General features: G+C 43.9%; 1 protein-coding gene across 1 annotated transcript in view; it reads right to left on the reverse strand.

The window, feature by feature from the left end:
• Positions 1 to 55: 55 nt before the first annotated feature.
• Positions 56 to 15,742, reverse strand: part of LOC126123319 (uncharacterized) — a 150,884-nt gene continuing 135,197 nt past the window's right edge. The window contains exon 4 of the mRNA XM_049915099.1: positions 56 to 1,720. Coding sequence (XP_049771056.1) covers positions 657 to 1,720 — 1,064 coding nt within the window. The 3' untranslated portion in view covers positions 56 to 656. The remainder of the gene's footprint in view (positions 1,721 to 15,742) is intronic.

A 15,742-nucleotide genomic window follows, 5' to 3' on the forward strand; every position in this document is an offset into this window, starting at 1 on the left:
AATCCTCCGCCACAGCCCCTCCCCCCCCCCCCCCCCCAAAGCACCTGTTGGAGGAGTTGCTACACAGCATAGTTCCACAAACCAGTGCAGTCCTATCAGCATTACCTTACTGAATTAAATTTTCACTCTGCAGCGGAGTGTGCACTGATTTGAAACTTCCTGGCAGATTAAAACTGTGTGCCGGACCGAGACTCGAATTTGGGACCTTTGCCTTTTGCGGGAGAGTGCTCTACCATCTGAGCTACACAAGCACGACTCACGACCCGCTTCTGTGAACTTTGGAAAGTAGGAGACGAGGTTCTGGCGGAAGTAAAGCTGTGAGGGCGATCGTGAGTCGTGCTTGGGTAACTCAGATGGTAGAGCACTTGCCCGAGAAAGGCAAAGGTCCCGAGTTCGAGACTGGGTCCGGCAAACGGTTTTAATCTGCCAGGAAGTTTCATTACCTGACTGGTCGTGCAAACGCTGTGTGAGCTGCAGACGCCAGTTACTCCGAATACTAGAAGATGATCGTAAGAATGTGACTCGGCGGCTTACTTTCACCAGCTAACATGCGGTAATTGAATGAAACTCCCGGGTCTCTGTTTGTCTTAACTACGAATGTGGATGGAGAGCTGAGCCCTGGTGGACCGACATCATATGGGCTGATGAATCGGCACCTACTGTCTCTCGTCTCGTGTGGTCTTGCACTTGCCATCGACGCACGACACGCCAGAGACATGTCCAGCTGGGTCTACAGCAAAAGAAGTGGAGGAATAGTGCGTTTCAGGTCTGTTGACCGAGGGTTGTCCTCCGCGGTCAGCCAGTGGTACAGCTGCAGCTGCCGGGGGCGGTCCTGATGCCTGTCCGCCGCTCTTGTCGCCCACCTTGTGGCACTTGCCATCAGTGCAAGAGACGCCACTCACTTCCCCTTGCGGATTAACCAGGTACGTCCCCGAGGACGTGTGCGCCGGAGATCCCAGACGGTCAACCACCTCCTTGTGAGACACTATCGTCCCCCCGCCGGGAGAAGTAGACGACGAAATGGAGCTTCCGTGGAACTCTCCCTGTACGGGCGCGCCTCCACCCGCAGTTATGATGGAGCCTCCCGCTGCAGCGCCCGAGAACTGCGACGAGGAGGAATCGGGCGCGTGAACTGTCGGCGGACTCCCTGCTGGATGGTGGACGGGGAAGCCGGCGGTGGCACTCTGCAGCGTTTGTGCGAGCCTGTTCTGCAGCTCCTGCAGTTTCATGCTCAGAGCCTGCAGGGTGTTCAGCACGTTGTTCAGCAGTTCTGACTGCACAGCCTTGCCGGTGAGGTAACCGTTGCGATCCGCAGCGGCTCGCCGCCTGCGCTCCTTCAGACGCTCCTTCTTGCACTTTTCATCGTAGCAGCTGAAGCCGGAGAGTCCTCCCTTCCGGTCGAAGAAGTAGGTACCTGACGTCCTGTGAGGTGACGAGCCCGTTTCTCCCGAGACCTCCTCGTGTGATAGTACCCCCTCGCCGTCCGAAGACGTCGCTAGAAAGCTGCCCCTGTGGTAGGTTCCGTGGCCTAAATCTGCAAACCTCTCTCCCAGTTTCTCAATGTCGTCGAATGAAGGCTTGCCTAGGGACGGTAAGGAAGAGAGTAGACTGTGTATTTGCTTGCCTATGTTCTCAAAACTAGTATCTGCTTTAGGGCTCTCTCTCTTGAATCTTAGTGGAGCAGGACGGCCCTCTACGGAGCCCCTCCTTCTGGCGAAACCTGAAACAAATATTGAAGATCATTGCACTCTGTAAGTAACCACAGATAGTAAGCTTTAACGTTTATTGATCCTTAATGACGAAGGAATCCTCCGACACATATAGGGGAAGCACAGATTAACATGGTCTGAAACGACCAGGAGACAGTGTTCGACGCCATATACGATGCATCAACAAAGTAAAATATCAAAGTGAAGTTAAATGTAGCGAGCTCTAGATTTAGGAAGTTTTTAAACAAAACGCGAATACCGAAATCTAAAAGGAAAAAAGTATCGCTATTGTTAAAATAAGAGTATTAGTACATGCTGAATCTGGTATATCATCAACAGTAAACCAGACAGACGTAGAAGATTGTAGACTGAACGAGAAAGCAGGAACTGGGAGAAAGGGTTTCTGGCTCTTTTGAAAGCAGGAAATAAACTATTTCTAAGTAACGTAAACGGTAAGAATATGAATGAACGATTGAAGTGGAGGTGCTGGAACGTGTTGCAAAAAAATGGCTCTGAGCACTATGGGACTCAACATCTTAGGTCATAAGTCCCCTAGAACTTAGAACTACTTAAACCTAACTAACCTAAGGACATCACACACACCCATGCCCGAGGCAGGATTCGAATCTGCGACCGTGGTGGTCTCGCGGTTCCAGACTGCAGCGCCTAGAACCGCACGGCCACTTCGGCCGGCGGGAGTTTCATTCAATCACCGCATGTTAGCTGGTGAAAGTAAGCCGCCGAGTCACATTCTTACGATCATCTTCTAGTGTTCAGAGTAACTGGCGTCTGCAGCTCACACAGCATTTGCACGACCAGTAAGGTAATGAAACTTCCTGGGAGATTAAAACCGTGTGCCGGACGGAGACTCGAACTCGGGACCTTTGCCTTTCGCGGGTAAGTGCTCTACCAGTTGGCTTACCCAAGCACGACTCAAGACTCGCTTCTGTGAAGTTTGGAAAGTAGGAGACGAGGTACTGGCGGAAGTAAAGCTGTGAGGGCGATCGTGAGTCGTGTTTGGGTAGCTCAGATGGTAGAGCACTTGCCCGCACGGAATGTCAAGCTTAGTTCTGCAAGCTGTATGCTGCGAAAAGTCTGAAAATATTCTCATGAGTTTTTGGCAAAAAAAGGAACTGACAGTTTCGTTATTCTTGACGCAGAGAACAGCAGTGTAAATTTAGCACAAAAAGTGTGCTAAATAGCAACAAAACGAGGTCCTGCGAGCTACCAGTTATGTGGCAGCTCTTTTCCAACGTATAGCAGTGTCTGTAGACTTTGGCTGCATAGAGTAATAAGAGAGAATCTAGATACTGAAGTCCGAAGGGAAGTCCTTGAAATTTTCTAAATACTGACAGCACCATTTAACTGAATCAACGTGATGGTGTAGTAATAGCAAACATAGCACAAAAACAAACCCAAGTAAGATAGATGAGACTTACTAACTCTGTTAATAAATATGTGGAGCAAAATAAAATATGGAAAGGGAGGTTAAAGTTTAACGTCCTGTCGACGACTGTCTCATTGGACACGGAGTACAACTTCGGGATGAGGAAGGACAGGGAAGGAAGTCGGCCGTGCCCTTTACAAATGAACCATCCTTGTAACGCTTTTACGAAATTTAGAGAAACCGTGAGGAACATAAATCTTCATCATTTTTTCTTGAAGCTTATCACATCCGTTAATATGTTAAAGGGCTGTGTCGTGTTTCACCTTGAATGTTGCTTAATTGACAATTATTTACTTTATTACGCTTCACATGATAGATAAATTTCAGCCTTACAGGCTGTCCTCAAACGCTATAGGTACCAGCCGACTGTTATACATCCGATTACAAGCAGCGGGCATGGTACATTCGACAAACGAGAACTTGCAAGTGCGTACATCAAGTGTAACACAAAATACTTACTAAATACTGTTGTGATCTTAGTTGCTATTGGCATGTTCCTAGACGTTGTGTTTGCTGAGTCCCGTGATTGGAAAAACATGAAAAAACTGGACGAAATTGGAAACAAAGTAAATACTTGTCAATTAAGCAACAGCCTCGTGGTTCCATGACACTGTCCTGTAACTAAATCTGCAGGGCTGTGTGTGGATTTCAGTCGCCGCCCTCCCGAACGCCAGTCCAGTGCATTCATTACTACTGCCTATCCCACTTGATAAAATAAAATATCAGACTGGCACATTCGCTATGAGATAAATGATTGCGCCGTCAACCAAAGTATCACCAAAAACGCATAAATGTAAGAACTACACCCAAATCAGGATGGCCAGGCGGCTACGATTGTCCCTAATAGCATTACTTTGCCTTAATAATAGCACCACCTCAAGTGTCTACGTATCCGCGAGACGCAGCTGAGCAGAGCAGTTCACGATTTTAATCAGTTTCATATAAATCAAAATATATAACTCTCTGATCGATTAGTCAGGACTAACGTACGGTTACGCACTGGATTCAGCTCTGCAGTGTCCCGTTGACTGAGTTCAAGCGACACGTTTATGGTGATCCGTCTCCCCGGAGGAGAGGCGTTAACCACGGCAGCCCCCTTTGTGTTATTCGAGAACCATAAGCTACGTGTCAGCAACAAGCTCCACCCTCTCCCTCCTCACAACATCAACACATATGAGACACCACGTTACGCATGTACTCATCACCCACAGTTATGCGAGAAACTTTCGGTTAAGATACTTGACATGAAGCCGCCCAAATACGCCAACTACATTGCGCAACAGAATTAAATGATAATTTTTCGAAACACCATAATCGTCTCCCATTGAAACGCAGAAGTTTGAAATTTGGCTAAAGAATGGCTACAACCTCCCTCTGTAACAGTGCCAAACCTCGGGCTCGGGACGCTTCAGACTGCAATGTGTCGACTCAGGTGAAAAGACGTCAGAGCTCAGAAGTCCATGTGAGGTATAAGGTGGGTTAATTATGTCACATTAGCACCATATTTCACCACAATCCTGCCCAATACTGCTGTGGACGTGTCACTCGAAGGGAAGGACGTCACAGACCCTTTTACTCACATATCATTCCTTCTCTTGACGCGTCTGCGAGGGAGGTCAGAACCGCGATCACCAGGGTTGAAGTCACGCGGTTTTCGTATGAATGGACCCAGATAACATTTCAGTAACACTGCCGCTCAGAATCGACACACAAAGGCCTCAAGAGTAGCATAAAGAGTGTATATGAAACCACAGATTACTTTGGGATGTTGATTCCCACACATTCCGCGGCTGAAAATAACAGTTCGCAGTGTGATGAGCCGCAGGACGACGTTCTTGGCAACCTTTGACACAGCTGACAATTTCTCGTACGATTCAGCCCTCCTCTAAGGACACAGTGGGTCTGCAGCGCCATTGAACGTAATCACACACCTTTGGGGTGTAGGGCGACTGCAGTTTTTGGCTCTGGAGTACGGAGTGGAATCACTAGGGACCATTCAAAACCATTCGAGGAAAATTAAACGTCATCCAAAGCAGCAAGTAGCGCTCAAGCTTTTTCAGCCCTCCTGGTTCGCACCCTCTTGCGGCTTGGTGCCGGGGGCTACGATATTGACGCAATTGTAAATAAAACTGCAATAATTTCGACCTACCTCATCTGAGTTGCGCTAGGTCACTGAAACAGCACCTGCTCGCCGCATGGAGCGTCTATGGGGGGTGGTAAGGGATGCCTGTCTTTCTGGCGTCTAGAAATCAGTGAATGGCGGTCTCCGTAGATGAAAATTTTAAAGTGCGGCTGACACCGAGGGTGTGATACATGTGTCAATGTCGCAGGCCCCACTCCCATAACCTACCAGCCCCTCGGCAGTGATATCACGCCACAGGAGGGAGCAAAACAGGGGGGTTGAAAAACATTAACACTATTTGCTGCTTTGGATCACGTTCAAATTTCGTCGAATTCGTGGGTGACAACGTTTCCATCGTGTGACACGTTCACGGTCTGTCTCGGCAGAATATGGTGATGAAATTTGGTGCCAATATGACTTCTTTAACTCGCCTTGTTTGTCACATGAACTTCTGAACCGTGGCCTTTGTTTTGGGATGCATCGACACCTTGCTGTTTGTAGCGTCGTCGAGACCGACGCTGACGTCACAGGGCGCCATGCTTTTGCGGCGTTACAAAGGAAGATTGTAAGCACCTTTGAGCCAAATTTCATACTTATGTGTCTCGATGGGAGACAGTTAAGAGGTTTAGAAAAAATGACCCTTCAACTGTGTCACGCAGTGAGGAAAAGGTGTTGATGCTTTTCACTGTGTAACAACTAAGTATTTTTTTTTTTTTTTTTTTTTTTTTTTTACTCCGGTCGGAATCCATCAAACAAACCTTTCATCGTATTGCAGATTGCAGATCTATTTTGGTAAACACTGTGCCTGAATGTGCCACACGATTGGTTGACTTCCAAGGCCATGAAATTAGATTTCAAATATTTACTGTTAAAACTGTCGATTACGTTACTGGTGGCATACACGAAACTTGTTAACGTACACGCACCACGCAACTTGGTTGGCTGGTCTGATAACAAAAATGGTGTTTCGCAATATGTGATACTTACGGAAGAAAACCTTAACACAGAGTCGTTAACAATAACATTACAGCTGTTTAGACTGACTTGTCACAAGGAAATGCTAATAATAATTTAATGTATCAGTCAAGAAACGACAGTTACAAACAGTCCTCGTTTTATAAAAAAAAATACTGATGATTAACATTTAAATTCTCGTCAACGTTGAGACCGTTAAAGACGGTGCACTAATCAGACAAGGAGAACGAAAGAAATCCGTCGTGAGCGTTTTGAAGGAACTATTGAACGAGTGACGAAATATGCTTCCAATTTTATGACTTCGATCCATATTCCGGTGCTCAGCGAGATACAAAAATACAGTACCGTACAATCATATGTGCTCTAATGAAACCATGTCCTAAGAACCTTTGTGCTTTGTATTCAGAGCCAGCAACAACATATTTAAAAGTCCATTTCCTGATAATAATTGTACAAAATTTTCATATAATCTCAAAAAAATCAAAACATACGTTATACATGCGTAAGTACGTTTGAATTCGACTTTTGCTTCATGTATCTGTTATTAGTTAACAGGCTTAAAATATGAAGATTGCCAAACTATTAATTTTATAAATAAAGACCTAGGATAACATTTGTAACAGTCAAAAAAAGATTCAACGTATTTGTTAAAAGTTAAAGAATTGCTTAGCAGGATATCATTCACATATATCCTGATACACATCAGATAACAATCTCCGAACATCAGCATCGACGATTTCCCATTCACATCAAGAGACGTTCTACATACATCCAGTACAACGGAACATTTCCTGTTTTTCGACTCAGATTGTTTCATCTGCAATGATGTTTACGGATATCTATACGTTTACCAGTGTGTTTACGGAAAAAAATTTGTTAAAAATCGCAGACAGTCCAGTACAATCGTAATTATTTGTGCTCGAGTACCAGTTGTTTTACTTGTAATGAGTACAAAACAGTCTGCTCCCATTGTACATGAAGACTATAATGTGCAAGTTTGAGTTCTTTTTATTTCTGAGAGCGTCCTGGCAGATATAATGAAAAGATATGTAACTCTGCACATGTAACTGTTATGTGCTAACAAATAAGCAAGAAGTCGGAAGCAAAATAATTATATGACATCCAGATGTTTTCATATTCCATAATTCACGAATTATCTGAAGCATTTTCTCAACTCTCGATTCCAGATACAGATTGTCAGCTTTCGGTTGTCAGAAGAACACATATTACTTTTGTTATTGCCGCCATTTCTCCCTTTAAACTTATGCACTGGTATTTTTTGGGACAATAGGTTTCAGCGAGATCATCTTCATGAAAAGACTGTACGCTTGTAACAAACACAATCTCTTACTTCCCTTGCTTACTTCTCACCTCCCCCCCCCCCCCTCTCTCTCTCTCTTTCCCTCTCTCTCTCTCTTTGTCTTCTAACAGAGATGCATACTTCGGGAACATGAACGCTTATGTCATTTTACTGTCCATATTTCGAATAGGCGAATTTCTTACAAACTACTGATTGTAAATATTTGCATGTCATCAATAAGACTTTCGTGCCGTGATCTTCGTAATACACTCATTATCCACTTCAGACATGTAGAAGTAAGCTGTTAGGCGATTATTTTTTACCTGAATATGAATTCTGTACGAAGTAAATTGCTTTAACTGTTACTTTGCAACGATTGTTAGTGATCGTCATCAGGCGCATTAAGTTTTTTCTTTCAGCTATAACTTAGTGCCCAAACCATTATTTCGTTTGAGTCGAGGCAATACCTTCTGCAATCTTGTAAAGGAGTTAAACTATTGCAGTAACGTGATTTCAATACTGAGAATTAGAGCATAGGGGAAATGACTTGAAATTGATCACAGTGGTCGTCACCATAAGACCTTCCCTCAGGCGCTGAAATAACAACAATCTCAGATGATGCAATAAAACATACACTCTTCGGCAAGCCCGCATCTCGTGGTCGTGCGGTAGCGTTCTCGCTTCCCACGCCCGGGTTCCCGGGTTCGATTCCCGGCGGGGTCAGGGATTTTCTCTGCCTCGTGATGGCTGGGTGTTGTGTGCTGTCCTTAGGTTAGTTAGGTTTAAGTAGTTCTAAGTTCTAGGGGACTGATGACCATAGATGTTAAGTCCCATAGTGCTCAGAGCCATTTGAACCATTTGAACTCTTCGGCAAAACGACTGTACTGGCGTAAATGTGCTTCACTTCATGTATTACCACCAAATAAACGTATATATTCACCCAAATGTGCAATGTTACCGAGCGCGGCTCCATTAAATGGATCTCAGTGAAAATTTTAAAGCCGCTGAGTTACTCGATGGTTCTTTTTTTCCCTCATAGGTGCTGTTAAGCGTCATTCACCGTGCACAAGTTGTCGAGACGCTTTTGTCTTCAGGAGAGGGGAAGTTGTTTATTGTATATTGGTCATAAGTTGTTTCAAGATTCCGTGTTTATCTGAAGTAAACCCATTTAGTTGCCCGTCTCATCTTCAAAACACTTAAGCAATCGTCAGGAAACAGACGCTAGAATTTTCCGGTGAGAGTCCTCTTCTGAGAACAGCACTCGGTGCAGGCCGAAAGCTGCTGTAGTTCAATACTTCAAAAACAGATACTCGAGAAACCATACAGGATTACAATTCACACACTGTTTATGGCAGTCATTTAATCAAGTCGTAAAATTAAAAATTATCAACGTAGCAACGGGGCTTTATGTTTATGACTAATCTGCTGCATATAAAACCTTTTCATACTAACTCAAGAAAGAAAGTGCTGCAACAAAAAATTTCTTTCCGATCACCTTACTTTCATACATCTTTTCACACATTTCTTACATATTTCGTATAAATGACAACTGTAGGCATCGTTTCTCTGGGCTATTTTGTCGGTTAAAAGTTTTAATTCTATAAAAGAAATAGAAATCACAGATCAATGAAGGAAAAAACTGATTTATCCTTACTCTTCCTATTGATCTCTCGCCCTCATAGGAATATAATTACCGTTTTCCACTAGCTCCAGAATAAGCGGAGGTCTCCCTTGTTTCCTAGTATCTTACATAGTATTTTCAACGCGTCAGAGTGTTAAGAGGGGCCACACAACGATCATTCGTTTATTTTGATGCGACCGAAATAGATGAATTAGGAGAGTCTTCTCCATAAGGGTAACAGATCGTGTTTTGAGTCACATTCCTCTATGTGGAAGAACGCTTTCGTCTGTAAGAAACAACGCGTTCTTAACTTTCGTTTCTTACCCGCAAACTATTAGCATGATTCTCTTCCAAATCGCGTCTACCGTCTTAGTGTAGTACTAACCCATACCTGACCACAGAAATGGCACGGTAATCGTTCAGTTAAGTTGCAGCTATAAGCTGTTCATATTCTCCTACAACACAGCAGCTTGATCTGGCGTATCACTACTTTCCAACGAATGACAGCGTCAAATTTAAACACAACGCACCTGCCATATAAATAAAAAGGACAAATTTGAATAGGAGTCTCCCTCTGGAGGTTGCGCACAAACTTCATTACGTTTATATATGAGTTCATCCACAAGTTTTGATGAGTGAGTTTGCAAGCATCAAAACGTGGCATCGATCAGAGTCACGAGAATTTAGCTGCGCTGGGGCAGAGTAATTGTGGTTTGTACGAGTATGTGGCCATAACGTACTAGTTCCACGTTAGCATCTCTCATCAGATCTCGCCATTACACAGTCGTAAGTGTCAGACCATCCACAGTCTGTCATTGGTTAGTATATTAAAATATAAGGTGTGTCACAATTAATGGTGAAAACTAACATGGGTGAAAGTATGGGATAACCGAAGGGGCAAAGCTCTCTAGTAAATAGAATGCACTCATGGCGCTTGCGAGATTTTAGCGAATGCGCGGTCAAATGTGGATGTCGTGTGACTAGTGCCACCTGTCGGGCAGACCGTTCGCCGGGTGCAAGTCTTTCGAGTTGACGCCACTTCGGCGACTTGCGCGTCGATGGGGATGAAAGGATGATGGTTAGAACAACACAACACCCAGTCCCTGAGCGGAGAAAATCTGCGACCCAGCCGGGAATCGAACGCGGGCCCTTAGGATTGACATTCTATCGCGCTGACCACTCAGCTACCGGGGGCGGACGCTGTCTGTTGCAGAACGAGTTGATACTGACTTCGTTCTGAAACAATTTCCCAGTAAGCAGCAATGCATTTGAATTGTAAACTTTTCCAGAAGTTTGCATCTAATTGGGCTCAAGTTTCCCCCATACACTACCTTAGCAAGGAGTAAATAGTGCTCCAGTAAGTCAGATTTTCTGAACACTCTCTCAGCGGCCGTTTTCCGAGTGTCGTCTTCGCATTTGTTTGTAATACAGAACTCGTACCTGCAGGAATTGTCTCAGACATCCCCGGATCATTTCGTAAAACTCGACAAGATTGCACAATTCGTTGCTCCTGTTCTTCTATCATGTTAATGAGAGTTCTGTCACTTCACATGGAAAAATCCAGAGGTCAGGTGTTTTGCGGGCCCCGTATCAGTCTATCCATGTGGACCAATTTGGTATGCTAGACGTAATCTTACATGTGCCGATACACCATGAAGCACATACCACATTCCCCCAACTGTGAGCTATGAATGAAATATGAGTCCAGTTAAACAGGAATTAATCGAAAGCTGAAAATTCCAATACGTTTATACTAATATTAGTTACACCCTGAAGTCTGCGGCAGATCGTAACCAACCACTGTCTCGGAAATGCCTCGTACAGTGAAACATTTTTGCTTCTTTTCTGGTATACTTTCACCCGTGTCAGTCTTTTCTGTTAATTTTGATACGTAATGATGTAGGCCAAAGCAATTAATTAAAATTTATACCAGAGCCAGGAATCGAACACGGGTCTCCTGCCCACTAGGCAGATGCGCTATCCGCTGCTCAACACTGGTTTCTGTCTAGTAAGTAGAAGACCTGCGTTCGAATTCTCGTGCTGCTACAAATTTTAATACATCGCTTCGGCCTACATCTTTATAGTAGATAAAGGTGAGACCCAATCTGTCTGAGGAACGTCAACTGTATATGACTAATTACGATAGACCCTGTAAATTAGCAGCCAGGAAACCTGGTGTAGCGCAGCTCGTAAAGGAAATTTCACTTGAGATGCGGTCTAGCCGTGGAGGTCAGAGGCACAGTATACCAGGTATTGTTGTGAACGTCCTGGACGGATCCTGAGGCCAGGGTACCAGGAAGGGAGGGAGGAAGGAGCGGAGAATATAAGGGCGAGCGACTCACCGTCGGCGCAGCGCGGGCTGTGCGCGAGCAGCGCCAGCAGCAGCGGCAACAGCAGCCTCCAGGTCGCCATGGCCGTCTTAGGCGGGCGCACCTGGCGGCACCGATTTAAAGATGCAGCCGCCCCGTAACGAGGTTGTTGTGGGGCCCAGGGGGAAGTCTCCGGAGCGGGCCACCGCCTCCAGCCCGCCGACGATATCGCTAACGACGCCGCGGCACCAGCGCTACTTCCCGCTAGCTGACGTAATGGGAACCGATAAACAAGCCCTCCTGTCGACACCAGCACGTTCCCTGGCACGCGACTGGAAACAAGGATCCCACACACTGCCGTCGCCACTCCAGTATTTCGTTTATTTACTAACAGATGTCCTTCACTGATAGATCGATATTAGCGTCAATTAATCCTAGTCTGATGAAAGTAGAAGATGGTAACAGTACGATCTTCCTGCGTGATTCTGTACACTGCCACGAACCATGTGAAAGCGTTCTCCTTTCGATAGTTATTGTTTTTTCTGGCCATTAAGGTGGGGGGGGGGGGCTAGGTCGTCAAACGGGCCGACATGAAGCAGGAGAGGCACCACAGGACATTTTAATTTCCACTGTCTATACTTTTACAAGCAAATTCATAAAACTTTGTCAGCATGACCAGGAAGGATTCAGGATTCACACTCATAATAGCGGAAGTTCAAAAACATAACAAAATAATTTTTTTTACGTGTCAGATTTCATCATTTTTTTCACTTATTATTGGCTGCATTTGTTGCTATAGGTACACTTTTCTTCATAAGTAAGAGAGACTGTTCGATGAATTTTGCACAGCATACAAACCATACTTACAGGTGTCTGAAACTCTAGAATCTACTTAATTTATGAAAAAATGAATGAGCTCTTACGTTTTAAGCTTCATGTTTAGAAAAAAAATTGTAGTTAATTATCTCAATTTTTACCATAGTTTTTAATAGATTTGGAAAATTCTAGAGTTTCATACACCTGTAAGTATGGTTTGTATGCTGTGCAAAATTCATCAAATAATCTCTCTTACTTGTGAGGAAAAATGTACCTATAGCAACAAATGCAGCCAATAGTAAGTGAAATAATGATGAAATTTCACATGTAAAAAAATTATTTTGTTATGGTTTTGAACTTCCACTGCTATGAGTGTGAATCCTGAATCCTTCCTGGTAATGCTGACAAAGTTTTATGAATTTATTTGTAAAAGTATAGGCATTGGAAATTAAAATCTCCTGTGGTGCCTCACCTGCTCCAAGTCAGCCCGTTTGACGTCTTACCCCCCTTAAGAGAGTTTCATTCCCACTATGATCGTTTATTAGAGTTGAGGAAGTCTCAAATGCCTTGCTACGTTGTCAGTGTATGACTGACCTTCAAAAGCCAGCTTCAAGACGCACACAGGGTGAAGACATCGAACTACTTTTAAATAATATGTAAAATGTTAGGAAACATGTTGTCGAAAAAAACTAACAACATACGGATCGAAAGTCGGAAAGAGTAGGGAATAGAACACACAGTAAACTCTCCAGTTCCGAAAGTACCAGTTTATCGGAACCTTACTGTGGTCGGACGAACGGTATGGGTTCTCAAGCTGACAATGGCACCTTCTTCTCAAATTGTGTACGTACCGTGTAAAGTGGGGTGCCTGAAAATGATCCGATCTTCAAACTTATTTTATAACCAAACGGTACCTTTCCAGAAATGGGTTCCTTATCAGTACTTCATTAAGTTCCCCCTACAACCACTATAGGCCTGTAATAGAAATTGTGAAACGGCCTTTATAAAACATATGATCCACCACTGCAACACTAAAACCGTGACGATCAAACGTTTAGAATTATTATCTCTGTAATTTTTAATATTCTATCCGCATCCAATCATTCTTATCCAAAACGACATAAATGTAATTTATTTAACAATGAAATTCGCCAAACGGCCGTGCAGCTGAGATATTGTTTTATTTTCGCTGCCAGTTTCGGTAATTTATTATGCCATCTTCAGGCCTCATAAGCACCTCTCAAAAATAATTTTCATGCTGGGGCATATGCTTCTGGATGTAGTGAATTCGTAGCTAAAGCGCTTCCTTCGAAGACTTGACTGCAGTTGAGCTACGAATTCACAAATACAGAAATATATGGCCCCAGAATGCCATTGGACAATTTGTGGTAATGTCTTATGGGTCCAAACTGCGCAGGTCATCGGTATCTAAGCTTACGCACTGCTTAATCTAACTTAAACTAACTTACGCTAAGGACGACACACACACCCATGCCCGAGGGAGGACTCGAAACTCCGACGGGGGGAGCCACGCGGACGGTGACAAGGCGCCTAGACCGCGTGGCTGCCCCGCGCGGCCCCAGTATGCCAATATCGATTATTTTTTGGAGGTGCGTATGGGGCCTGAAGATGGAATATTGAATTGCCGAAACTGCTAACGAAAACAAAATAAAATAACGTCCCAGCTGTACGGCTGTTTGGCGAATTTCTTTGTTAAATATTTGGCCAGCCGCTGTCCCACGTCCACAATGAATCAACGAAGACTGAAGGTAGTTAAGCTTTTACGGTAAGTTCTAATAATTTCCAGCTATCACTATTTGCTTCATCTGTCTCGACGACTCTTTCACCTTTTTCATTACATTTGTAGACATTCTTCGAGTGAGATACACAAGCATTGAAGAGCAGTGATATTGTTTTCCACGCCGTCTTCCAATTTTCCATCAGACTACCAAGCAGAAAATTTTATTCTGCTCCATTCCCTGTGCAAAAGATCTTGTATAATGTCTCGAACGCGTGCATTCTCAATCGCATTCTGGGAAGTAACTTCAAAAATGGTTCAAATGGCTCTGAGCACTATGGGACTCAACTGCTGAGGTCATTAGTCCCCTAGAACTTAGAACTAGTTAAACCTAACTAACCTAAGGACATCACAAACATCCATGCCCGAGGCAGAATTCGAACCTGCGACCGGAGCGGTCTTGCGGTTCCAGACTGCAGCACCTTTAACCGCACGGCCACTTCGGCCGACTGGGAAGTAACTGTCACTGGTCTAAAAACAAAGACAATTAAACACAGATACTTAATCTGGTAAACAGGTACAAAATAGATTTTGTTACATGCTTGTATACAGTCGTTAGCACGTCAATTCCGTCGGAAGCAGAAGAAATTCGAAATGAGAACATAATATGAAATGCCAAAGGACGATCACTAGCTGTTTATAAGTCGCGAAATGAAGTTTGCCACAAAACTTCAATGTTAATTTGCAAAATTGTATTTTATTTTTTCGAGAGACAATCTCAGTTGTGACTTTGTCTAAGAGAAACAGAAAGAAAAGTGTAATACAGGTCAGCCACTTTTCTCTATGAATAGAATTCCCTTCTTTCCAAAAACAATGAGAAGGACTTCAAAGGAACTGAAAAGATAAAATAAGCAAAAAGCAGAGACAGTCAGTGAACCGACGAAGGAAATACGAGAGTGAATGAGAGGTGCGGACACGTAGTTCTGTTTATCATCAGTACAGTCAGAGGAAAGGTATACACAGTTACATTTCCGCGGTGACTTTAACATGTCTGTTCTTATAACAGAGACGACTGGTGAGTGCGCGAAACACCATACCTAGCTTCTTTCTCTTATGGTATTCAAATGGTTCAAATGGCTCTGAGCACTATGGGACTCAACATTTTAGGTCATAAGTCCCCTAGAACTTAGAACTACTTAAACGTAAAAAACCTAAGGACATCACACACACCCATGCCCGAGGCAGGATTCGAACCTGCGACCGTAGCAGTCCTGCGGTTCCGGACTGCAGCGCCAGAACCGCTAGATCTTATGGTATTCTCACGAGCCTATCCCAGTGCTGTAATAAACGTACAGGGAAGTCACAGCAAATTTTGCTTTATCTGTAACGTTCAGTACTACCGCTATGCACACAACGATTTACCTTTTACTTCCTATACTTGTCTTAAGTGTACTGCCTACCCTAGACTTTGTGGAAGACTTCTCATTTAGTTGTTATTTTGCTCAGTATAGTAACTGCTTTTTATAGCTGTATAAACTAAGCATCTTCAAAGTCACATTATTTTTAAACACACATAAATGTTCGACTGACTGGCAATGGACAAGAAATTACTTCTTTGAATGGTCCAAGACTGTGAAAAACCCACATCGTTCCAGAGGCTAAGAAATGAACAGCCGGCCGCGGTGGTCTCGCGGTTCTAGGCGCT

This window comes from Schistocerca cancellata, chromosome 1 (genome assembly GCF_023864275.1).
Source record: "Schistocerca cancellata isolate TAMUIC-IGC-003103 chromosome 1, iqSchCanc2.1, whole genome shotgun sequence".
In the NCBI taxonomy this organism is placed as follows: domain Eukaryota; kingdom Metazoa; phylum Arthropoda; class Insecta; order Orthoptera; family Acrididae; genus Schistocerca; species Schistocerca cancellata.